At 44.2% G+C, this 24,439-nt stretch overlaps 1 protein-coding gene across 4 annotated transcripts in view; it reads left to right on the plus strand.

The window, feature by feature from the left end:
• MYO1H (myosin IH) overlaps nucleotides 1-24,439 on the plus strand; it is a 114,743-nt gene that overhangs the window by 55,308 nt on the left and 34,996 nt on the right. For 3 of the 4 annotated variants that reach the window (XM_042962814.1, XM_042962817.1, XM_042962818.1), the window contains exons 2-7: nucleotides 13,976-14,137; nucleotides 16,268-16,383; nucleotides 17,722-17,920; nucleotides 18,782-18,862; nucleotides 21,138-21,317; nucleotides 23,559-23,657. In XM_042962814.1, coding sequence (XP_042818748.1) covers nucleotides 14,012-14,137; nucleotides 16,268-16,383; nucleotides 17,722-17,920; nucleotides 18,782-18,862; nucleotides 21,138-21,317; nucleotides 23,559-23,657 — 801 coding nt within the window. In that variant the 5' untranslated portion in view covers nucleotides 13,976-14,011. Of the gene's footprint in view, nucleotides 1-13,500; nucleotides 13,539-13,975; nucleotides 14,138-16,267; nucleotides 16,384-17,721; nucleotides 17,921-18,781; nucleotides 18,863-21,137; nucleotides 21,318-23,558; nucleotides 23,658-24,439 lie in introns of those variants that run through there. The other variant, XM_042962815.1, reaches the window with a different exon arrangement.

The following is a 24,439-nucleotide window of genomic DNA, read 5'->3' on the forward strand; positions in this document are numbered from 1 at the left end:
AGAGAGAGAGACAGAGTATGAGCAGGGGAGAGGCAGAGAGAGAGGAAGACATAGAATCCGAAGCAGGCTTCAGGCTCTGAGCTGTCAGCACAGAGCCCAATGTGGGGCTTGAACCCACGAACTGTGAGATCATGACCTGATCCCAAGTCGGATGCTTAACTGACTGAGCCACCCAGGCGCCCCTAAATTTATCTTTAAATTTACATCCAAATTAGTTAGCATATAGTACAATAATGATTTTGGGAGTAGATTCCAGGGATCCATCCCCTTGTATAACACCCAGTGCTCATCCCAACAAGTGTCTTCCTTAATGCCCATCTTGCATTTATCCCATCCCTCCACCCACAACCCCCCAGCAACCCCTCAGTTTGTTCTCGGTATTTAAGAGCCTCTTATGTTTTGTCCCCCTCCTTGTTCTTATATTATTTTTGCTTCTCTTCCCTTATGTTCATCTATTTTGTATCTTAAGTTCTTCAGATAAGTGAAGTCCTATGATATTTGTCTTTCTCTGACTAATTTCACTTAGCATAATACCCTCCAGTTCCATCCACGTAGTTGCAAATGGCAAGATTTCATTCTTTTTGATTGCCGAGTGATACTCCATTGTATTATCCATTCATCCATCGATGGACATTTGGGCTCTTTGCATACTTTGGCTATTGTTGATAGTGCTGCTATAAACATGGGGGTGCACGTGCCCCTTTGAAACAGCACCCCTGTATCCCTTGGATAAATACCTAGTAGTGCAATTGCTGGGTCGTAGGGTAGTTCTATTTTTAGTTTTTTGAGGAACCTCCGTACTGTTTTCCAGAGTGGCTGCACCAGTTTGCATTCCCACCAGCAGGGGGATTCCCACCACCGGGGATCCTCTTTCTCCGCATCCTCGCCAACATCTGTTGTTGCCTGAGTTGCTAATGTTAGCCATTCTGACTGCTTCCTGAGTTTTTAAAAATCATACTTAGAAGAACTTTTCTTACTTTACCTATATTTTCTTCTAGTACCTTTATTTTTTAATTTGTATTGTTTAATGTTTGAATCTTTGACTCATCTGGAATTTGTTTTGGCATAAAGTACGGGGTAGATATCCAAACGTTTTTTTTTTTTTTTTTAAATAGAGCTATCCAATGTCCTAATGCTAATTTTTAAAGTTAGGCTATAAAGGTATAATTTATGTACAGAAAAATTCATCCTCAGATCAGCAGCCCTCTGAGTTTTTACGATTGTATAATGCCGTTTACTGAATAATGCATTTTCTCACCACAAATTTAATGCTACCTTAATCACTTTTAATAGAAGTTTGGGACAAGCTCTCCCTTCTCTATTCAGTGAAACTGAATTGGTTGTGTGTTCGTGTGCAATCATACACTGTTGGATTAATGTAGCTTTGTGTTTTAATATCTGTGTAGGCTCATATCTTCCCATTGATCTTTTTGTTTATTTCAGAAATTTCCTGGATAGTTTCACTTTTTCAAGATGAACTTTAGACTCAAATTTAGTGCCCAAAAAATCGTGGCAGTAGTTTTTAAGTAATCTCTATGCCCAACGTAGGACTTGAACTCATGACCCCAAGAACAAGAGTGTCGGCTCTATGGATTGAGCCAGCCAGGTGTCCCCCAGCAGTAATTTAAATGGGATTTATTTAGGGGTGCCTGAGTGGCTCAGTCGGTTAAGCATCTGACTTTGGGTCAGGTCATGATCTTGGGGTTCGTGGGTTTGAGCCCCATGGGCTCTGTGCTGACAGCCCGGAGCCTGGAGCCTCCTTCAGATTTCTGTGTCTTCCTCTCTCTCTGCCCCTCTCCCACTCATGGTCACTCACTCACTCTCTCTCTCTGAAATAAATATTAAAAAAATTTTTTAAATAAATAAATGGGATTTATTTACTTTATAGATGAACTTAGTGGAACTGATATCTTTGTGATGTTGAATCTTCCTAAACAAAGACATAGTGTGTTTTTCTATTTGTTTAGCTTTTCCTTTGTGGTCCTTAGGAGGGTGTTAAAATTATTTTTATATAAACTTGACATGTTTTTTGGTAAGATTGTTTTTATATTTCAACTCTGGTGATATTTTAAGTAGAGTTCCTTCTTCAGTTACAACTTTTAACTAATAATTAGCTGGTTACGCTAAAGCTATTTCTTTTTAAAAATTTTTTGTAATGTTTTATTTTTGAGAGAAGAGAGAGAGAGAGAGGGAAGAGAGGGAGGGCCAGAGAGAGAGGGAGACACAGAATCCGAAGCAGGCTCCAGGCTCTGAGCTGTCAGCACAGAGCCTGATACGGGGCTCGAACTCACAAACCGTGAGATCATGACCTGAGCTGAAGTCGGACGCTCAACCGACTGAGCCACCCAGGCGCCCCGAAAGCTATTTATTTCTGATGATTAACTTTGTATTGGGCCTGCGTTTCTATATCATGTATAATTTTTGGTTGATTTGCTTGGATTTTCCATAGAAGCACTCAGACAATCTGCAAATACTTTTATCTCTTTTTCTCTAGTATTTCTGTTCCTTACTTACTTCTCTTGTCTAATTGCACTGGCTGGTACCTCCAGAACAATGTTAAATAGGATGATAAAGGACATCCATGTCTACTTACTTACTTACTTATTTATTTGAGAGAGAAAGAGAGTGCATGAGTCGGGGAGAGTGGCAGAGGGAGAGAGAGAATCTTAAACAGGCTCCATGCTCCGTGTGGGGCCCGATGCAGGGCTCGATCCCACGACCCTGGGATCATGACCTGAACTTAAATGAAGAGTCAAGACACCCAACCAGCTGAGCCACCCAGGTGCCCCTTGTTCCTTATTTTGATAAGTGTGCTTCCATACTTACTATTAGGTATGTTTCTGCATTTACTATCAAGTATGATGCTAGCTTCTTTTTTTTTTTTTTTGATGTTAAGTATCTATATTTTTCTTCCAAGTTTTTATTTAAGTTCCATGTATTGTTTGTGATAAATATAATTACCAAGAATGAAAGTTGAATTTTATCAGGTGCCTTTTCAGAATCTTTAGATAGGTATAATTTCTCATTCCTTTTTAAAATTAATTAATATTATATTTTTTATTTATTTGATTATTTTTAAATGTGTATTTATTTTTGAGAGAGAGAGAGAGAGAGAGAGACAGACAGACAGAGCGTGAGCCAGGGAGGGGCAGAGAGAGAGGGAGACAGAATCTGAAGCAGGCTCTAGGCTCTGAGCTGTCCGCACAGAGCCCGATGTGGGGCTTGAACCCATGAACCATGAGATCATGACCTGAGCTGAAGTCAGACGCTTAACGGACTGAACCACTCAGGTGCCCCAATTAATTTATTTTTTAAATTTGCATCTAAGTTAGTTGGCATATAGTGCAATAATGGTTTCAAAAGGAGTAGGATCCAGGGATTCATCCCCTACATAGAACACCCAGTGCTCATCCCAACAAATGTCCTCCTTAGTGCCCGTCACCCATTTAGACCATCCTCCCACCTACCTCCCCTCCAGCAACCCTCAGTTTGTTCTCTGTATTTAAGAGTCTCCTGTGTTTTGTCCCCCTTCCTGTTTTTATGAGTGAAGTAATATGACATTTGTCTTTCTCTAATTTCGCTCCGTATAATATCCTCTAGTTCCATCCACGTTGTTGCAAATGGCAAGATTTCATTCCTTTTGATTACCTGTAACGTTTTAGTCTTGATCGACTGATAGGGTCAATCTATTATGTATCTTTTCGTCTTCTCTATAATCTTTTATTAATCTTTTACCTTCTTTATTCGTTGATTTTCTAATATTGAATTCTTATAATTGATTTTATTACTAAATTAATATTGACTTTCGGGAATACATCCCACTGGGCCGTGTTTTACCGTTCCTTTATTATTTGATTAGATTTTGTTTGCTAGTCATTGAGGAATTTAGTATTGATGTACCTAAGTGAGGTTGGTCTAGTTTCTTTTATATTTTCATTAGAAATAGAGAAGGTATATACAACATAGGTATAAGTTAAAGAATATTAAACACCTCTATGCTGCCACCCAGGGTAAGCTATGAAGCACAATCCTTGGTTTTCCTGATAGTTTTACCATCGGTGCATGTATCTTCAAACCATATAGTGCTCAATTTTGCTTGTTTGGGACATTTGTTAAAATAGAATCAAACCGTCGGGGCGCCTGGGTGGCTCAGTCGGTTAAGCGTCCGACTTCGGCTCAGGTCACGATCTCGCGGCATGTGAGTTCGAGCCCCGCATCGGGCTCTGTGCTGATGGCTCAGCGCCTGGAGCCTGTTTCAGATTCTGTGTCTCCCTCTCTCTGACCCTCTCCCGTTCATGCTCTGTCTCTCTCTGTCTCAAAAATAAATAAACGTTAAAAAAATTAATAAAAAAAAAATAGAATCAAGCCGTATATATATTCTTATATGACTTGCTTTCTCTGAACAAGGCTTGTTTTGAGATTAAACCATGTTGGCGAACATAATGGTGATTCGTTCACTTTCCCAGCTGTGCACAGCAGAGTGGTTGCATTGCACATCTTTGTTGAATCTTCCTACCCAGGATTTGGCACGTATTTCTGTTTCTCTAAGTGTTCTTCTGCATCCTTCTGGAGTGTGCTAAAAACAGCATGGATTCTGGAGTTGGACTCTTTAGGTTTGAATCTTGGTTGGCCTATACTAGTTGTCTGGCAAGTTATGGAATCTCTCTGTGTCTCACGCAGCGTCTCCACCTATAAAATGAGAGCCGAAGTGCCTGTTACCTCCGAAGGTCGTTGAGAGCTTTCAAGTGAATTTGTATATGAAAATACAAATCCAATGCCTGGTGCAAAATGTAACTCTGTGTAACTGGTCGTGGTCTGGCCACCCCGCTATGTAATAGCAGTAGTAATGTATTCTATTTTTTTTAATGCTTCTTTATTTATTTTAAAGGTGAGAGTGCACATACATGAGCAGGAGAGAGGCAGAAAGAGAAAGAGAGAGAGAGAGAGAGAGAGAGAGAGAGAGAGAATCCCAAGCAGGTTCCATGCTGTCAGCACGGAGCCCAAGGTGGGGCTCCAACTCACAAACTGTGAGATCACAGTGACCTGAGCTGAAATCAAGAGTTGGATGCTTAACCCATTGAGCTACCATGGCGCCTCTTTTCTATTTTTTTTATTAAAAAAAAAAAAATTTTTTTTAATGTTTATTTTTGAGACAGAGAGAGACAGAGCATGAATGGGGGAGGGTCAGAGAGAGAGGGAGACACAGAATCTGAAACAGGCTCCAGGCTCTGAGCAGTCAGCACAGAGCCCGACGCGGGGCTCGAACTCACAGACTGCGAGATCGTGACCTGAGCCGAAGTCGGACGCTTAACCGACTGAGCCACCCAGGCGCCCCTATCTATTTTTTTTAAAGTAAGTGCTACACCCAACGTGGGGATTGAACTCACAACCCCAAGATCAAGAGTCCATGCCCTCCCGACTGAGCCGGCCAGGCACCCTTGCAATAGGTGTTTTCTGTTCAACTGATGGGCACCCAACCAGGGACGAGGGTTCCAACGTTTCCACTTCCTCGCCAACCCTTGTTATGACCGGACGGATTGTGGCCATCCTGGTGGGCATGAAGTACCATCTCATTGCAGTTTTGACTTGCACTTTCCTCTCTGACCTTTTATTTAAAGTATTTTTTTATCGGGCGCCTGGCTGGCTCAGTCGTTAAGCATCTGACTTTGGCTCAGGTCATGATCTCCTGGTTCATGAGCACGAGCCCCACTTAGAGTAACCAGGAGCCCCACTTCTGGTCTCTCTTCTCTCTCTCTCTCCCCCTCTGCCCCTCCTGGGACTGACTCACTCTCTCTCTCTCTCTCTCTCTCTCTCTCTCTCTCTCTCTCCCCTCCCTGACTCGCGCTCTTTCTCTCTCTCTCAAAATAAACTTAAAAAAAGTGTTTCTTGTTCTTTGTTATCCTTCAAATGGGAAGTTAGGTCTAGGCTTGTGCTGCCTGTTGAGGTTAATTGAAATTAAAATTTCAGTCCCTCAGTCTCACTCATCGTATTTCAAACGCTGACGGGCCGTGTGTGGCTATCAGCTGCCGTAAGAGACAATGAAGTTCTAGAACATTATCTCAGAAGGTCTGAGGAGGTTCAGAAGGTTCTACTGGAATGTTGACCTAGATGCTTGGCCAGACTCAGCTTTGCATGACATAAATCCCTTGAGATTTGCTTTATGGCCCGGGCTGTGGTCAACTTACTGTAAGTACCCTATGTGCTTTTGAAACAAAATGCATATTCTTCAATGGTGGGGTGCAATGTTCTACTTGTGTTAGTTAATTCTGTTTAGCTTTTCTGTGTCCTACTGATTTTTTTGCCATTGTTTTCTGTCAGTTTCTGAGAAGGGTTAGTTGAGATCTTTCTCTGTGCAACCATTTGAATAAACTGTAGTAGGTACTTACGCACAGTGGGGTACTTGGCAACTTTAAAAAAAGGAATGAGGAATGTCGTTATTAACAGCTCTGGAGTGATCACCAGGAGACATGTCCCAGTGAAAGACAAGTTGGAAAAACAGAATATAGAATTTGCAAATACATGCCTAAGAAAGGAGGGAAACAACCGACAGGTGTTTGCTAATATTTAAGAAACAATTTTAGCATTGTAATAACTTTTAAATGTTTTCCATGTTTGTTTTATTTTTGAGAGAGAGAGCACACAAGGGAGAGGCAGAGAGACAGGGAGACACAGAATCCGAAGCAGGCTCCAGGCTCTGAGCTGTCAGCACAGAGCCCGATGCGGGGCTCGAACCCACGAACCGTGAGATCATGACCTGAGCCGAAGTCGGACGCTAAGCTGGCTGAGCCACCCACGCACCCCAAATGTTTATTTATTTTTGAGAGAGAGAGAGAGAGAGAGAGACAGTGTGGTAGGGGGAAAGAGAGAAGGAGGGAGACACAGAATCCGAAGCAGGCTCCAGGCTCCGAGCTGTCAGCACAGAGCCCGACGTGGGGCTCAAACCCACGAGCTGTGAGATCACGACCTGAGCCGAAGTCGGACGCTTAACTGCCTGAGTCACCCAGGCATCCCTAATAGTTTTTAAATGGTCATTTACAGAAATAGAAAGGAATAGGGCTCGAGAGACAGGGGTAGGAGCTAGTTCTGTCAATATGCCTTATTTTGTTCTTTGGAACCATTAAAATGTTTACAGAATTATAGAGTAAAATAACATTGAAAAATTAATCTCCAAGTAAGGAATAAAATAAAGGAGATAAACCTAAGGTTGTATTTAATTGCTGGTAGAGCCACATAGAGATCAACTATTTTTTTTTTTTTTTTGAGATCAACTATTTCAAGGGGACTTAAAAACGCAGTGATGTGCCTATACAACCCCAGCAAAGTACACTCCCAAGACAAATAACTGAAAAACTTTCAGACCTTTTCCACTAATCACATTGGGGATAGTGTTGGCGCTCTTACTTTGGAACTATCATGTGTGTATTATGGAAAAAAGCCCATGAATAATTGTGTCACTGAATGAGGGTTTTGGATAGAAGAAAGGGGAAATAATATAAGAAAGGTAAGATTCCGTACAAACCCCTTAGTTATGTATTTGAATGGAAATAATAAACTCCTCATGCATTTTGAGAAACACTTTCTTGCTTCCTTTTGGTCACCACTCATATTCAACATAATACTGTTCTAGCCAGAGCAGTTGGGCAAGAAAAAGAAATAAAAGGCATCAGAGTTGGAAAGGCAGAAGTAAAATGGGCTCTATTTGCAGGTGGCATGATTTTACCTATAGAAAATCCTGGGGGCTCCTGGGTGGCTCAGTCAGTTAAGCATCTGACTTCGGCTCAGGTCATGATCTCACGGCCTGTGAATTTGAGCCCCGCTTCGAGCTCTGTGCGGACAGCTCAGAGCCTGGAGCCTGCTTCGGATTCTGTGTCTCCCTCTCTCTCTGCCCCTCCCCTGAGCGCACTGTGTCCCCACCCCCCCAAACATAAATAAACATCAAGAAAAAAATTTCCCTCTTGGGGTGCCTGGGTGGCTCAGTCGGTTAAGCATCTGATGACTTTGGCTCAGATCATGATCTCATGGTTTGAGTTCGAGCCCCACATTGGGCTCTGTCAGTGTGCAGCCTGCCTCAGATCTTTTGTCTCCCTCTCTTTCTCTCTGCCTTTTCCTCCCTCCCCCCCACCCCACTCTCAAAAAGAAATGAACATTAAAAAAAAAAAATTCCCTCTTCTCATCTTCCAAACCTTAGAGTAGTAGCCAGGACAGTTGGCTGAGTTTAACGTGCAAGAGCTGTGACTCACTTTCCAAGTGTCGTTCTCCCTGCGGAAAAAGCCCTTTTCTGCAGGTATATGAGTCAGGATAAGCAGCCTTCAGCTACAGCAACAAACAGCCCCCAATTCTCCGAACTTGGCCGCAGCAGGAGTTTATTTCTTGCTTACGCAAAGCCTACCGTGCGTCCGGATGATTCATTAGAGCATCTCTCTCCACGTGATGACTCCGGGATCCAGGCTGTATCGATTTTGTGGCTCGTCCATTCCACAAGAAATTCCCAGTCACTGCAGCCTTGAAGGAGTCCGGATAACCCAATGGAGGAGCTGGCACAGAGGTCACTTCTAGCCACAGTCTGTTGGTCCAAAATAGTCATGTGACTTAACCGCAGGGGGAAAGGTCGGGACATGCATGGAATGTGTGTCAGGCATTTTGGTCTCTGTCACAGCATTTAGCCATCTTGATATACGCTGTGCCTCCCTCCTCCCTTCTTTCCCCCCCTCCTCCCACTCACCCAGACACACACTGGGTCAGGTGCTAGGTTATATAGAAGGTGGTATGGTCAGGCCATCACTGATGATATGACGCTTCCAAAATAATGGTCCTGGTGGGAGCATCTCCTGAGTCTCCCGCCTGCAGACAAGTGAATTATCTGAACCACCCAAGACGAAGGGTGACTAGCTTTCTTTCGACTGGTGCCCCACCAGGCTATGCATGTGCAACAGACTTCACATAAAATTCCAAATTTCTCACTTTTCTTGAATGATCGGAAGGTCTGGCAACACGAGGCAAACATTCACACCTGGAGTCAGCAGAGACAAGCGGGGGTGGCCCGGTTTCGACGCCCATTCGTTCCCTAATCTAAGCGAGTCCCTATCATCCACCAGCTTGACTCAACCCTAGCACCTGCCCGGGTCCCTGCAGGCAGCACAGTTTGTGATCCCTAACCTGTGGGTTTGCACAACGGCATCCTCTACAAAAGTTTCATCGCCCCAAAGATGTTCAGTCTTAGGTCTCCTAAAAACCTCCCTCTTGAATTTCTTCCCTCTTATTTGGTCCTTTCCGGATTTGATATTCTCTTCCTGATAAGATCTTTCGATCCTTTTCTTTTGGGCCAAAGCACAACTACTTGAATTGCTTTATTCCCCCATCCCCTCTGCCCCGATTTTCATCCCTTTGACTGTTCCCGTCAATCTTACCAGGACACTCTCATTTCCTCTTGCCCTTTAAAGATATTTGGAAACGAGCTAGGTAAAAGGAACCCAGCCGTGGGAATTGAAATATTGCAGCAAACAAAACTCCAGTCTGAAGTGGCCCTTGGGGAGTTAAAATCACTGCCCCATTCCTTAACCTTCGAGGTTTATGCAAAATCGGCTCGGGCTGCGAGTCACTGAAAGCCCGAGGTACTGACTGCAGGGCTCACTCTTGTAGGCACACATCGATCGAAGGGGGATAAGAGAGCTTTGTGATTTCTGCACCCTCCAGTGTGGGGATCTGACGGCAGCGCTGTTTGTGGGCGCGGCTCCAGACATTTCAGACTCCAGCCCACTCCCAATTCAACAGGGGCTCGCTGACCACTAACCGGCGCACTTTTCACTTTGTTTTCTCGTTTCTGATAATTACTAATACAGTAATACTAATGGGGCTCGAAGGACGTGCTCCCAGAGCTGACATTGTGTCTGGCACCATGCCAAGTCCTTTCCATGGTCTGTTCAAACCAACAACCTTGCCAAGTAGGTACAGTTATGTTTCCATTTTACAGACCTGAAACAGAGACCGGTCCTTGCAGAGCGAAAGAGACTTTCCCCGGAAGTGACAGAGACTGGATTTAAACCCCGGGGAAGGCTTGTGTTCCAGGGTCCTTTACTGCCTCTCTTAAACACACAGACGCACACACTTTTTTTAAAAAAGTGTTTACTTTGAGAGGGAGAGAGGAGAGAGAGCAGGGGAGCGGCAGAGAAAGGGAGAGAGACAGAATCTCAAGCACTCCAAGCTGTCAGCGCAGAGCCCGATGCGGGGCTCGAACCCACGAACTGTGAGATCACGACCTGAGCTGAAATCAAGAGTAGATGCTTACTCGACTGAGCCACCCAGGCGTCCCACAAATGCTTTAAAATGGGGATATTTGGAATCACCAGGATATTCTTTCACGATTCTTTTACAATCTAAATGCATTGTTTTCATCCTTGGAGAGCAGTGTTTTAGCTCCGTTTGACTAGGGTAGAGAGACACCTGGTGGCCATTCTGGTTTTTAAAACTTTCTATTCTGCAAAATTTCGAATGTGTACAAACAGATTAGTATAATAAACCCGCCTTATTCCCATCACCCAGCTTCGACAATTATTACCATTCTGCTTTTCTGTTTCCATGTAGGCCTCTACCCACTCTCCATCCCCTGCACACTTACTTTTTTTGTGGTTCTTTTTTTAAAAAAAAATTTTTTTTTAAACATTTATTTGTTTTTGAGAGACAGAGAGAGACAGAGCATGAGCAGGGGAAGGGCAGAGAGAGAGGGAGACACAGAATCCGAAGCAGGCTCCGAGCTGTCAGCACAGAGCCTGATGCGGGGCTCGAACTCGCAAACCACGAGTTCATGACCTGAGCCGAAGTCGGACGCCCAACGGACCGAGCCACCCAGGCCCCCCTGTGGTTCTTTTTTAGAATAAGATTTACATATGTGGAAATCTACCAAATCTTAACAAGGTATCTTGGCAAACAGACACAGCCATGTAACACACAGCCCTATCAAGGCAGAGAATGTTTCCATCACTCCAAAAATGCCCTTTGCCAGACCACCCCCCTAACCAGGCAACAATTGTTCTGATTTTTCACTGCAGATTAGTTTTGCTTCTAGAATTTCAGATAAATGGAATCATAGGGCATGCACTCTTTTGTGTCTGAGTTCTTTCACTCAGCACAATGTCGGTGAGAGTCCTCTGTGTCTTGTGTACCAGTTCTCTCTTTTTTATCGCTGTACCCTTTCTATTGTATAGATTCCACGTCCGCTCTCCGGTTGATGGAAATTTGGATTGTTTCCAGTTTGGGGCCATTATGAATAAAGTTGCTGTAAACCTTTATGTTGGAGTCTTTTTGTGGCTGTGTGTTTACACTTCTCCTATGTAAATACTTGGGAGGGGACTGCTGGATCAAAGGGCGGAGGCTAACTTTATTAGAAACTGCCAGACCTTTTTCCCAAAGTGATTCTAATCACTTCACGTTCCTGCCAGCGATGCGGGAGCAGTCCATCTGTTCTGCGTCTCGCTCATAGTTGGTGCTGTCAGTCTTTTTCATTCGAGCTGCTCTGGGGCCATCTCGATGCAGTTCTGACTTGCATTTCCCTGATGACTAATGACGTTGAGCACTTTCCTATGCGCTCATTGACCATTCGTTTTGTCTGCCTTTGTGAAATGTCCGTTCAAGTCTTCTGCGCAATTTTTACGGGGTTTGATTTTCTGTTACTGAGTCATAAGAATCTTTTATCCTGGATGCAAATCCTTCGCAGGTATACATTTTGTGAACACTTTCGGCCAGTCTGTGGCTTGCCTATTCGTTTTCTTAATGGTGTCTTCTGGGAGAAGTTTTTGATGAAGTCGAATGCCTTATTTTTTATAGTTCTTTCTTCCTTTGTCATAAGGAAATATTACCTTCCTCTGGTTGCAGAGATATTCTCTTCTGTTTTCTCCCGTTAGCTTTATAGATTATGCATTGACAGTTAGGTCTCAGATTCATCTCAAGCTTTTATATATATAAATAAAATGTTATAATATGTCCAACATGTTTTTATAAATTTATATCTTTATATATTATGAGATAGGAATTGTTTATATATAAAGTTCATATATAATAAAAGTTTTCTTTATATAGTTCCATATGTAAGTTTATATAACATATAGATGAATTAAAAAGGTTTGTTTTTAATTAATTTTGAGAGAGAGAATGCAGGCAGGGGAGACAGGCAGAGGGGGAGAGAGAGAATCTCAAGTAGACTGCACTGTCAGCACAGAGCCCTACACAGGGCTTCATCCCATGAAACTGGGATCCCGACCTGAGCCAAAATCAAGCATTGGGCGCTCAACCGACTGAGCCACCCAGGTGTCCTGATACATAAAAAAAAGTTTTATATAGAGTTTTGTATATATGTTTATATATTATATAGATATGTGTCTTATATATAGTTTTATATATAAATGTATACTGTATAATATATAGATATATAGAAGTTTTACATATAGTTTTATACATACAAGTTTATATAATATATAGATATGTGGAAGTTTTACATATAGTTTTACACATATAAAAGTTCAAGTAATAGAAATGTATTAAAATATGAACATATATTTTATATGTATTACACTACATTATTTTATAATATATATGTATCATGAAGTAGGGTTGAAATAGATTTACCCCATTATGATACCTAGCTATTCCTGTGCTATTAGTTGAAAAGATTTTCCTTTTTTGCACTGACTTGTTTTGGTACCTTTGTTAAAAATCAGTTGACACAGTGGGCTTGATTACTCCCGGCGAAGATGCGTGAGTCCTGTAGCTTTGTTTTCCTTTGTCGAGACAGTTTCAGCTATTCCAGATCCTCTGTGTATCCAAAGGTGTCCGTTGTCAATTTCCTGTCCCATGCCCAGATTCATCCTTCAGTACCTGCCCTGTGATAACGGACCTCCTTGAACGCAGCTCCTTGAATCCTGGTCACTAGAGGGCGCTGGAGGGACGCTGCACTAGCCAGAGGTTTCTCTTCCTGGCTCCCTTTGCTAGGTTTTGCTGCTTCTTTTCAGCGGCAGTCGCCTGCGCAGTGGTACATGGTGACCCATGCACTAACCGTGTGCCCAGAGCACGGTCCCTCAGCCCCCCAGTAGCCTGGGCCTGGTGATCACCTTGTGGCGATCCTCCCAACGCAGAGCTCACACGCTCCAGGCCACCTCCTATGGCGGTGCCCCCCACCTCTCTCTCTCTGTACCCTCCAGTCTCCAGCCTCAGCTTGCCCCAGACCTGGAGAGCTGTTTCCCACAGCCCTCCTGACTCAGGCAGTGCTGCACCAGGCCCGCTGCCCAGCGCCGATCGGACTCCCTTTGCCCACCTGTGTCCCTCATGGACACTGTCTAGTGACAGTGGACCAGCTCTGCCCCCTGGTATCCCGCTGAGATTCTCCACCTTCCAGTGAGCTGCGACGACTCCTTTTCCAGGGAGGTCTGAAGCCCAGCCTTGGAGAGAGGACCCTTCCGGGGTGTCCTTCCTTGAGTGTTCCTCTGTAACAAGAAATTCCCATTGCAACCAAATTCCTCACTCATCTCAGAATTACACAGCAAGCTGAGGTAACTGACGCTTAGCAAGGGATGGTCAAGAAAGACTCTGGGGCCGGGCTTTCTAGGTTCATATCCTGGCCGTGCCTTTTGGCAGAACTTGGACGTGCTTTATAGTGTCTCTGTCCTCAGTTTCCTCATCTGCTAAATAGGCATGGCAATAGCATTTACTTCCTAGCCTCAGCACTAGGGCCAAAGAAAATAGAGGCCAAGTATTTAGCGTAGTACCTAGCAGTCACTGCTCGGTTGCCGTCAGCTGCTGCCGTTACCGTTACTGCTTTTATTACCATCCCCTTGTATCCCTAACCAGATCGTAAACCCTTAACAAAGAGAGCCTAATGTGATCTCAGTGCTCCACTGTCCCCAGGGCATCTCGCTGTTTCCGTCTTAGACGAGCAATAGGGGCTGCAGAATAAGCGAGCTGCTGACGAATGTTCTGTTTGCCGCAGAAAGAAGAAGTGAGGAGGAAGCACATTCGTCTGCACATGGAAAGCACGCTGACCGCCCGGGACAAGGTCGGGGTGCAGGATTTTGTGCTGTTGGATGCCTACACCAGCGAATCTGCTTTTCTGGACAATCTTCGAAAGCGTTTCAGCGAGAACCTCATCTATGTAATGTCACCTGTTCCTCAGCTGTTTCCCTAGACTGGTGGTTCCCCTCCTGCCTGTCTTCACAGCCTTGAGGATAGTGAACACTATCTCTCTATTAGATCAGCCTTTAAAGAGAGGTGTGAAGGGACCACTGCCAGATGCACCCTAATCCTGGCTTCCAGTGACAAAGACCCAGCTTAAACGGGCGTAAGCCATAAGACAGAATCTATTGACCCATGTCACTGTAGGGTCCAGAAATAGATCTAGGGTCTAGGGTGATGAGTCTTGAAGAGCCTCGAGGGCTCTTTCCCACCTCTCTGCTCGATTTTGCAAAGGTCTCTTTCTGGGGCGGACTCTATGCAAGGGGGCAAGGGGGCTGGGTAGCTGACAGCCGGACCAGGCTGATGTTGGTAGACAAGAGAGCAATTCCTCCCGGAGACACAGACATTGGTTGGCTCTGATTGGCCCATCTCGGGTCATTGCTTACCTCTGAACCAATCCCCACAGCTGAAGTGAGGAATATTATGATTGGCCAGGCTAGTTACCCAGGCCCAGCCCAGGAGGTGAGGATTTAGGCCAGTGTGCACCTTACCGTTTGATGCGGGCTGACATGGCCAGACCTGTTCTTAGGTTTGTCTGGTTGCTTCTAGTGGTGGTCAGTTTTTATTAAGTTCCCCATTTCTCACCACACCTTGATTTGATTGGTCAAATTTCAGGTAGATTGTTGTAGGGTAAACTCCACAGCGTCTCTGTGTGTTTTTAAACTTAATTAACTTTATTGAGATTTTATTAGCTGTTGCTAAGAGTCAATTAGACCATGAAAAGCGATCTAACGATATTTGCCTTGTAGCTGTTTTGTTTTTAATGGTGCCATGACTTAATCCGTATGTCGAAATCAAGGTTCCTGGGAGAAATAAGCAATGGGAGTTCTTAGAGTATATATTTTTGATTGAAGTAGATTTTATGTATAAGCCAAGGAGAAAGAGTGCGGTATGGAGAAGTAGAAGTGGGATGATAGGATCATCATGAATAAATCATTTCCGGTTTGAACAGATTTCAGAAACTACGTTCTACCCTGGCAGATTTCTACTGGTGGAAGCCGTGCACAATTTTAGACAAAATATGGTACTCTCATCTGTTCTAGTTCTCTGTTCGACTTTGTTCTAGAGATTAGAAACATCCGTTAGAATGATTTTAGCCTAGGCATAAACTTGAGAACCTCCAATATCGAGGCTCTGGAATGAAACCCAGTAACAAACCCGGAATTTGAAAACTCCAGTTGTATTTCCAGAGGAGCCCAGGCATGCCTTTGTTTTCTATGTAAGAGGGTGAGAGCTTTGGTCGTTCCTGAGTGTATTCCAAGAAGCGTTTACGTTAGTGGTTCTGTTACAATCACGAGTATGTGAGGAACTTGACCAGTAATAGAATGCAACATTGCAACCCAGGGAAATACGTGCCAGCAGGTGGGCATGTTGGCCCAGCTGGAGACAGCTGGGATGCCTATCTTCCCTGCTTTCACCCAGTGGCCGGAGAGACCTCTCTGAAACATCAACGTAGGTCAGATTCTCTTCGTAAAGCTCTCCATTTTACATTTACAGTGTAAGGCAAGTATTACTTATCAGTAGGGAGAGTGGTGTCTCCACCACACGCTGCATTTGGAATAAACCCCCGGTTCTTCATGCCCTGGGGGATCCGAACTTGCTCCCTCTCGGACTCCGTGTCTTAGCGTCTTCCGTTCCCCACTCCCTCGCTGACCTCCAGGGCAGCCAGCCTGCCCACCCTGGACCCCTCAGCCTGACCTGCCCTTTCCTGCCTACTTTTTTTTTTTCATCATTCAAGTTTCAGCTCGGAGTCACCTCCTTAAAGAAGACTTCCCCAAGCCCACGAGCTAAGGTGGCCTTCCTTGGTCACTCCCTCTCTCATTACCCTATGTGCACCTTTCTTACCATTCTAATTGAAGCATTCTGGAACCCCTTCCCCCAGACATGTGCACACGCGTGTAAGCTCCAGGACAGCAGGGACACCACCTGTCTTATTTATTGTTTTATATCCCATGAAATGAACACATGGGGATCATAGCATGGGATGGTCTCTCACTGTAGCCCTTTGCACCCCACAATTCCTCACTAGTGCTTTGGTCCATTCTTCTAGACCTATATTGGGACTCTCCTTGTATCTGTGAATCCATACCAGGAGCTTGGAATCTACACTATGAGCCAGATGGAACTTTATCAAGGGGTCAATTTCTTTGAACTGCCACCACATGTGTAAGTAGTACATATGGGGGATCATCAGTAGTATTTTTCTCTCTTCCTCTTTTTTCCTTTTCCCTCTCTCCCTCTTTCCTATCCATCCATCCATTCACCCCATCCATCCATCCATCCATCCATCCATATCTTTGATGCATCCTCATTAGGTTCTGTACCTCACTTAACCTCCTGCCTTCTTGATAAATGTCTTTCAACACAATAGAAAGCATCAGATCCTTGTCAAGTCTCAGTTTAAATATCCCGAGAGGTGGAATCTTTTGTAGCTGTTAAGAGCTCTAAGAGCGCGGCTGGAGAGGGGTCTTTTCTGGGAAGAGGTTTGCTGTAGCGCCATCTACTGGTGTCTGAGTATCATGGCGGCAAAGGAGCCTCCCTTTGGTAGCGGCCCTGCAGATCCGTAGTTCAAGCAATTTCCTGTCTGATCTATATGTCACTATGGCGCTACTGAATTTCTCAGTTCTCCCTGGTTGACTTCTGGGCTAATATGTGGGCTGTCTCTCCATTTTTCTTGAGGACTTACCTATTCACCTCCTATAAGGCCTTTATAAACCTTTCTGAATCACTACCACTAGGGGGATCCAAATTAGCCAGCTTTCAAACGCGGCCACGTGGGAAGCTTATACTCTTGGGAGACTTTCACGCTTTGGTTTCTGATCTTGAAGGTAAAAACCTTGTACCAGTTTCACCTCTTGTCCTATAGATATCACAGAGCTTTTAAGATATTTTTGCTTTCCTGTCTCGGTACTCTTACTACGCTACATCTTGAAGGAAAGAGGAAACTTGGGATCTCATTATAGCTATTAAGTGTTTAAAATATTTAGACAAGATGTTATTTCTACCTGCAGTTAATAGAATGTCTCTTGGGGATATATATAATTTAGTATCTGGCTTATTCTCATATGAAATGTTGATGGGGGCGCCTTGGCAGCTCAGTCGGTTGAGTATCTGACTCATGATTTTGGCTCAGGTCGCGATCTCACGTTCACGGGTTCAAGCCCCCATGTCAGGCTTTGCAATGACAGGCTGGAGCCTGCTTGGGATTCTCTCCCTCTCTCTCTGCCCCTCCCTTGCTCACTCGCGGGCGCACGCTCTCTCTCTCAAAATAAATAAACTTTTAAAAAATGTCCATTGTTGCTCAACTTGTCCATTTTAACTGTTGTCTGAGTTTTGATTTCTGGTACATTTTATCTCTGATCAGTCAATGGGTCCTGGTGAGCGTTTGATATCTGAGCTCACTGTCCTTGTACCACAGTCTGGATGTGGTTTCCCGGAGGCGGGGTTCTTGGTCCTTCTGCTGTGGTGGGCATTACACACAGCCCCTTCCCGCTCCTTCTCCAGCTACGCCATAGCTGACAACGCTTACCGCATGATGTGCTCTGAGCTAACTAACCACTTCATCCTCATTTCTGGAGAGAGCGGGGCAGGGAAAACGGAGGCCTCCAAGAAGATTCTCCAGTATTTTGCCGTGACCTGCCCAATGACCGAGTCACTACAAATAGCCCGTGACAGACTGCTGCTCTCCAATCCAGTGCTGGAGGTAAGTGATCTTTGAGGACCTGTTGAGGGGAGTTCTAGGGAGGTCAATTAAGTAAGAAGAATCTTCTGCCTGTGCAGGACAGTCAAAATGGGCAGATCACCGTCTGGGAGTTAAGCAGAAAGGTCTCAAGGGAAATATTGTGCTTAAGGGCATAACCTTGAAGTCCGGCAAGCATGGACGCTAATCCCAGGGCAGCCACGCCTCAGCAAGCTTTAGCAAACCACTGCATATCCCAGATTCTGTTTCCCTATCTGTGGAATGGGTCTACTCATAGTTCCCACCTCCTAGGAGTTTCTGAGGATAAAACCAGGTGAATGCATAAAAAGCACACAGCAGAATTAGTAAGCACTAAAGTCGTGCTCTCTTATTAATATCTTTCTTATTTAATTGAAATTATTTGGATGATTATTGCAATTCACTGACTTGCTGTTTGATTTTGAACAAGCAATTCTGTGTTTTTGTCGCCCTTCACGTTAAAGGTATTTGTGGTTGAAGGAATTTTCCCCATAGACCTATGGGCTGAACAGTTTACCTGTTTGATAGAAAAAAAGGTCTGGTAATGGGGGCCATGAACTCTGTCTTCTAGAACATCAGGGGCCTAGGGGCCTCTATAGCTCTCCCTAGTCAATCCTAGATTGGATGCTAGAGAGATCTTTTTGTCCTTTCCTCTCGCTCCATCCTCAGTATTTGGCATCAAATTCTCTGTACTTCGTGGTTCCTTCTTAGAAGATAAAGTATGGCTTTAATCCCTGGCTCCCCCATTTTCATAATCGTGGCGTCTGATGAGCTTGGTGAGCTTGAAAGACCAGACATGACAGTTTGGTTCAGCCTGTCCCTGTCTCCCTCGCTTTGTATTGCAAGGCTTTTGGAAATGCCAAAACACTCCGGAATGACAACTCCAGCAGATTTGGAAAATACATGGACATCCAGTTTGACTATAAGGTACACTGAAGTTCCTATTACCGGTTCATGGGGACCCCTTAGCCTGCCAGTGACAGAAACCCGACCCGAGGTCCCTTAAGGGAGAAAGGGCTCTATCGGCTCAAATAATTAACAACTCCAGGATTAGTGCCGTTTTGGGAAATGCAAACAAAGACCGCAATGAGATACCATTGTATACTTTCTGGGTGAGCAAAAATTAAGAAGTCTGATCACACCAGCTATTGGTGAAGATGTGGATAATTAGGAACTTTTCCACATTGCCGGTGGGGCTCACACTGGTGCGACCCACTTGGAAAACAACATTATTATCTTGTGAAGTTGAAATCACATCATCTATGGTGGAGCCATTCCGCTCTTGGAGATTGGCAAGCCTGCCCCCAAGAGCCCTGCTCATGATGGTAAAAAGGTCTGGAAACAGTCAACACATCTGGAGAGGGCTGAGTGTCCATCGACAGGAGAATGGTTAAATGGTGGGATGTTCACCCAATGAACTGTCACGTAACAGCAAGAGCAAGTGAATGAAGCTACACGTAACATGGTCAAGTCTTAGGAAAGTCTGACGTGTCAGCCATTTCTTATAAAGCTTGAGAATAACCACATGGAAACGATGTACTGTGTGGGTGCGCATAATTATATGGCATGGGTTGGCAAATGTTTTTTGGATAGGGCCAGATAGTCAATATTTCAGACTCTGTGGACCATATGGTTTCCGTCACAACCGCTCAGCTCTGCTGCTGTGGCATGGAGGCAACCGGAGACAGTGTATGATGAGAATTGTTGTATGTTCACAGAATTTAAATGGGGCCAGTGCAAGTGGGAAGGGTCGACAGAGTTCTCAAGGACATAGAACTCCAGGGGACAAACTATCACTTAGACTGGAGGACAGTTGTTGCTTGAGGGTTGAGTGTAGTGATAACAGACTGGCTCAGGGTTTTCCAGAAGCCGGTACGTGGACTTCTGGTGAAGTGCGCCCAGACTTTGAAAAAAAAAAAAATTGAATAGTTGTGTCTGTTTTTAAACTCCTTATTGAAATTCAACACATCTACTGAAAAGGAAGCAAGGCATGAGTCCAGTTTAATGAGTTTTTACCTATCTGCCTGTGACAACTGGCACTCAGATCAAGATGTAACAATTTCTAGCACCTAGAAGATTGTCCTACCCTTCTCTGACAGTATCTGCCCTCCCAACTGTTACCAACTGTTCTTCCCTCTATAATCAGATTAATTTTGTGGGTTCTTGGGCCTCATGTGTAGGAATTATATGTCCTCTTTTTCGTCTGGCTCCCTTTAATCAACACTCTGTCAGGTTCATTAATGTCGCTCCGTGTGGCAGTTGGTCATTTTTTGCTTATGTGACCTCATCATGATTTTTCTGTTCTCCTATCGATGGACAGTTGGGTTTCCAGTTTGGGGCTGTTGCAGATAGCGCTCTGAACATCCTTGCAACATGTCTTTGAGTAGATATTTGCATCCACTTATGTTGGGCACATACCCAGAGGTGGCATTGTTGGGTTCTTACCAGGAATGTTATGATAATTAACGATGGGTCCAGTTACCAGCAGGGTTCTCTGCACCCTTGAAAGCATCTGGTATCATCAGTCCTTTCAGGTTTGAGACGTTCTGGTGGAGTAGACTGGTTTCCCAGTGTGATTTATGTTTGTATCTCCCTGATGATTAGTGAAGTCTTGATAACTGGCCAATTAAAAAGTTTGTTTAGAGCCTTTTGCCCACTTTTAATTAGGCTGTTTTTCTCATGTTGATTTGCAGGAGTTCTATATATGTTCTGGAACCCAAATCCCTTACTGGATATATTCTTAAAAACAAAACAGTGTGATACATAAAGATACGTAAACAGGCCAGTAGACGGGAGTGGAGTCCACCAAGGCGTCCATATGTGATATGATTGCCTGGCTTATGACCAAAGCACCACTGTGATCCAGTAGGGAAACGATTGCCTTTCCAAAACGGTGCTGATCAATCTGAAATCCATGTGACTAAAAAGACCTTTGACCCTCTACCTCACTCCATACCCAAGAATTCAGTAGTGCTCGACTGCTGTCCTAAATGCAACTGGTAAAATGACCACGCTTCTAGACAGAAGCATAGAAAATCCTTCTCATGACCTCAGGGCAGGCAAAAATATTTGTAAACAGAGCCCAGAAAACACTAAGCATAGAAGAAGTATCATTTGAATTCAGAATTGCTGTTCCTCAGAAGACACCAGTAAGAAGGCGGCTCAGTTCTCGTCATTGGGCATTTTTTGTTCTGTCCTGAAGGGCATTCCCGTAGGTGGGCATATCATCAGTTACCTGATAGAAAAGTCTCGAGTCGTCTATCAAAACCAGGGCGAGAGGAACTTCCACATCTTCTACCAGCTGCTGGAGGGAGGCGAAGAGGAACTCCTTGCTTACCTTGGACTTGAGCGGGACCCCCAGCTGTATAAATACCTCTCACAGGTCAGAAGGACCAGTACCTGGCTTGGGGGGGGGGGGCGCCCTTTGGGTGGCAGGGGTGAAGGGCATTACTGGGGGTTTCTATGGGATGGCCAAGAACTTTCTCATTACCATTCTGGAGATATCCTATGGACTGGTTTCTTGCCACTTATCATAACCCCTTTGTCTATGCCTGACAGATCATCTTGGTAAAGTAACCAGTCTCTAGGTGGGTGGTTCTCAGTCCTGGCTGAAATTAGAATCACCCGAGGGGATTTGTCAACACACACACACACACACACACACACACACACACACACTCTAAAGATTCCGGTCTAATTGGTCTGAGATGGGACCTGGACATCAAGGCTGTGTTAAACACTCCCCTGTGATTCTGGATAATTAAGTGAATCCCCGGTGATTCCAATACACAGCAGAAGTGAGAACTACCGGTCTGGGTGTGATAGTAACTCGCTGCCCGTCCGTGTCCACAACTTGTGCTGCTCCCTTCTGCTTCCCAGAACTAGTTTGGAAAAGACTCCCCACCTTGCCTCCCAGTCTGAGGGTTGTTAATTGCAAAATGAATGGACTTCCTTACAGAGAGAGTTTGGGCCATTCCCGTAAGCAACCCTGGGACCCAGTGTTGAAAGATGGACTTGGAGAATTTGACTCCCACCATTAGTTTTTCTGCAGCCAGGACTAGGGTTCTAGAAGGTCCCGATTGTATAGGATCTATCACTATTTGATGTCACTGGCACCTTTTATGCCCCAAGATTTTTGGATTTTTCTCTTCTTTGCTGGGTCTGGCTTTGAATGGAGGCCACTTGGCAGAGTGCACGTGGGGCCATCATTTGAGAAAGAGAACGAGGTCTTAGGAAGTGAATCTTGTAAAAGAAAGACCAGCATTTCATAGTCCTGGTGAAAGAGTAGACATGACCAAAATGCATCTTGAAAAATGAGGCTAAATGATGAAAATAAAAGAATCCCAATCTCCTTTTGCAGATTTCGTACTAATTGGAGAATGAAGAGTAATTCGGATGTGATATATATATATATATATTTTTTTTTTTTTTTTTCCTTTTTGAGAACTGAATTCTCCCCATAAAGCTGTATGGTAGCCTCACATTTGGCTTCTCACGGCATGAACAGAGAGGGTCAATTTATAAAAATATTTTAGAGCTTGAATCCTTTTCCCAAGGGCTTCTCCTAACCCTTTGATAATTCAAATCATTCCCTTTTGGAATGTAGCTTGTGTTTTATCTTTGCAGATTTTTTTTTTTTTTTCTGGCCAGATCTTCAGACCATTCGCCAGTATTATTTTGTTCAATTTTGTGTTGCCCGGTAACTTGGACAAACGTAGTGGCTTTACTCGCAGTATATCCACGCTGCTTCCAAACCTCTAGGTGCCCTGGAAGGATTGACTTAAGCTGGCCCCGCCCTTGGTGGGGCAGGAGCAGATGCCATTGGTCGAACCGGGAGGGATATTTGGGAGGTTGCAGATTTAACACTGGCCAGTTCACGGGTGGATCTTTTCATGACCCAGCACCTCCGGTTTCCCCAGGCAACAAGGAAATCTGTTTAACATGACGAATCTTCAGATAGCCAGGAATCTAGGAACACCTTGTCCTACAAAAGCAAAAGAGACAAACAAACATAAACAAAACAGACTTCATCCAGGATGTCTTCCCTTTAAATTGTGACATTCGGTGGTGTGTGTCTTCTTTAGAAGACAACTTCCAGAGTCAGTGGGAAGTCTCATCACCTCTCTGCTGGTGATTGTATCCGTATCACCTTCATTTCTCTAAATGCCAAACTCTTCTTGAGTGTCTCCTACCTCGTCCCTCATCCCTCACGGCAGTTTCTGCTGGAGGTTGTGATTGCGTCGAGATTGTTATCTGAATTTCAGGGCTTGTCCTCTCCCTGCATTTTTTAGCAGGTGTTTACTGAGACAAACATCTTCAGTTTACTTGACAAATAAGACAAGGAAAACAATTAAAAAAAAAATACTTGAAGAGATATACCACTAATGTGCACCTTTGAAAGTTTTCCCAGGGCAGAGATTCCAAATAAATTTGAAAAAGGCAACAGCTGGCAAATCATGCTGTGCTAGACGATGAGATAAAACCTGGCTTTTTATAATCAGAACATTCTAGAACTAGCTCTTGCGTGTTTGGAGAGAAAACCACTTTGATTCAAGAATAGGTGTGGGCGTGCCTAACTGTCCCTGTGGAAATGACGCGAAACAACCCGATTCTGTGTTAACAGGGTCATTGTGCCAAAGAGTCGTCTATTAATGACAAGAACGACTGGAAAACTGTTTCCAGTGCCTTTTCTGTCATCGATTTTACTGAAGATGACCTCGAGGTATGAGCCCTGTGGTCACAACTGCCAGTATGGTCTGGGATTGACGAAACAATCCTGGTATCTTGGTGATCGCCCAGTAGGGTTGCCAGGCTCAGCAAATGAAAATACAGGATGCTTAGTTACATGTGAATTTCAGATAAGCTTGTCCCAATGAGATAAACTTCTACGAAAAAGTTAGTCCTTGCTTATCTGGGACTGAAATGTTACCTGGGCGTTCTGCATTTCATCAGACCTAAGATTTCCCAATGCGGTGAGCAAGGAGGAGATTTTGTTTCTTCTTCCTCTCACATCCAATCTCAAATATATTCTTAATAATTTTTATTTATTTTTGAGAGACGGGGGTGGGGGGGGTGGGGGATGGACAGAGGATCCGTAGCAAGATCTGTGCTGACAGTGGATAGCCCAGCTCAAACTCTGAACTGTGAGATCATGACCTGAGCCGAAGTCAGACACTCAACCACTTAAGCCACCCAGGTGCCCCCAAATCAAATCTCAGATATTTACATGCTCCGGATCTACAGGATTACTGTTTATTTACACTTCTATTTTTGAACAAACTGGAGAAGATTGTAGGATATATGAACATTCTGTTTTTACATCTTTTTCTGTTTTTCTTTTTGATGGTTAAAACTCTTGCTCTTTCAAGGACTAGAATTATACTTTAAAATATATTTAGGGGCACCTGGGTGGCTCAGTCGGTTGAGCCTCTGACTTTGGCTCAGGTCGTGATCTCACAGTTCGTGGGTTCAAGCCCCACATGGGGCTCACTGCTGTCGGCCCGG

This window comes from Panthera tigris, chromosome D3, assembly GCF_018350195.1.
Source record: "Panthera tigris isolate Pti1 chromosome D3, P.tigris_Pti1_mat1.1, whole genome shotgun sequence".
NCBI lineage: Eukaryota > Metazoa > Chordata > Mammalia > Carnivora > Felidae > Panthera > Panthera tigris.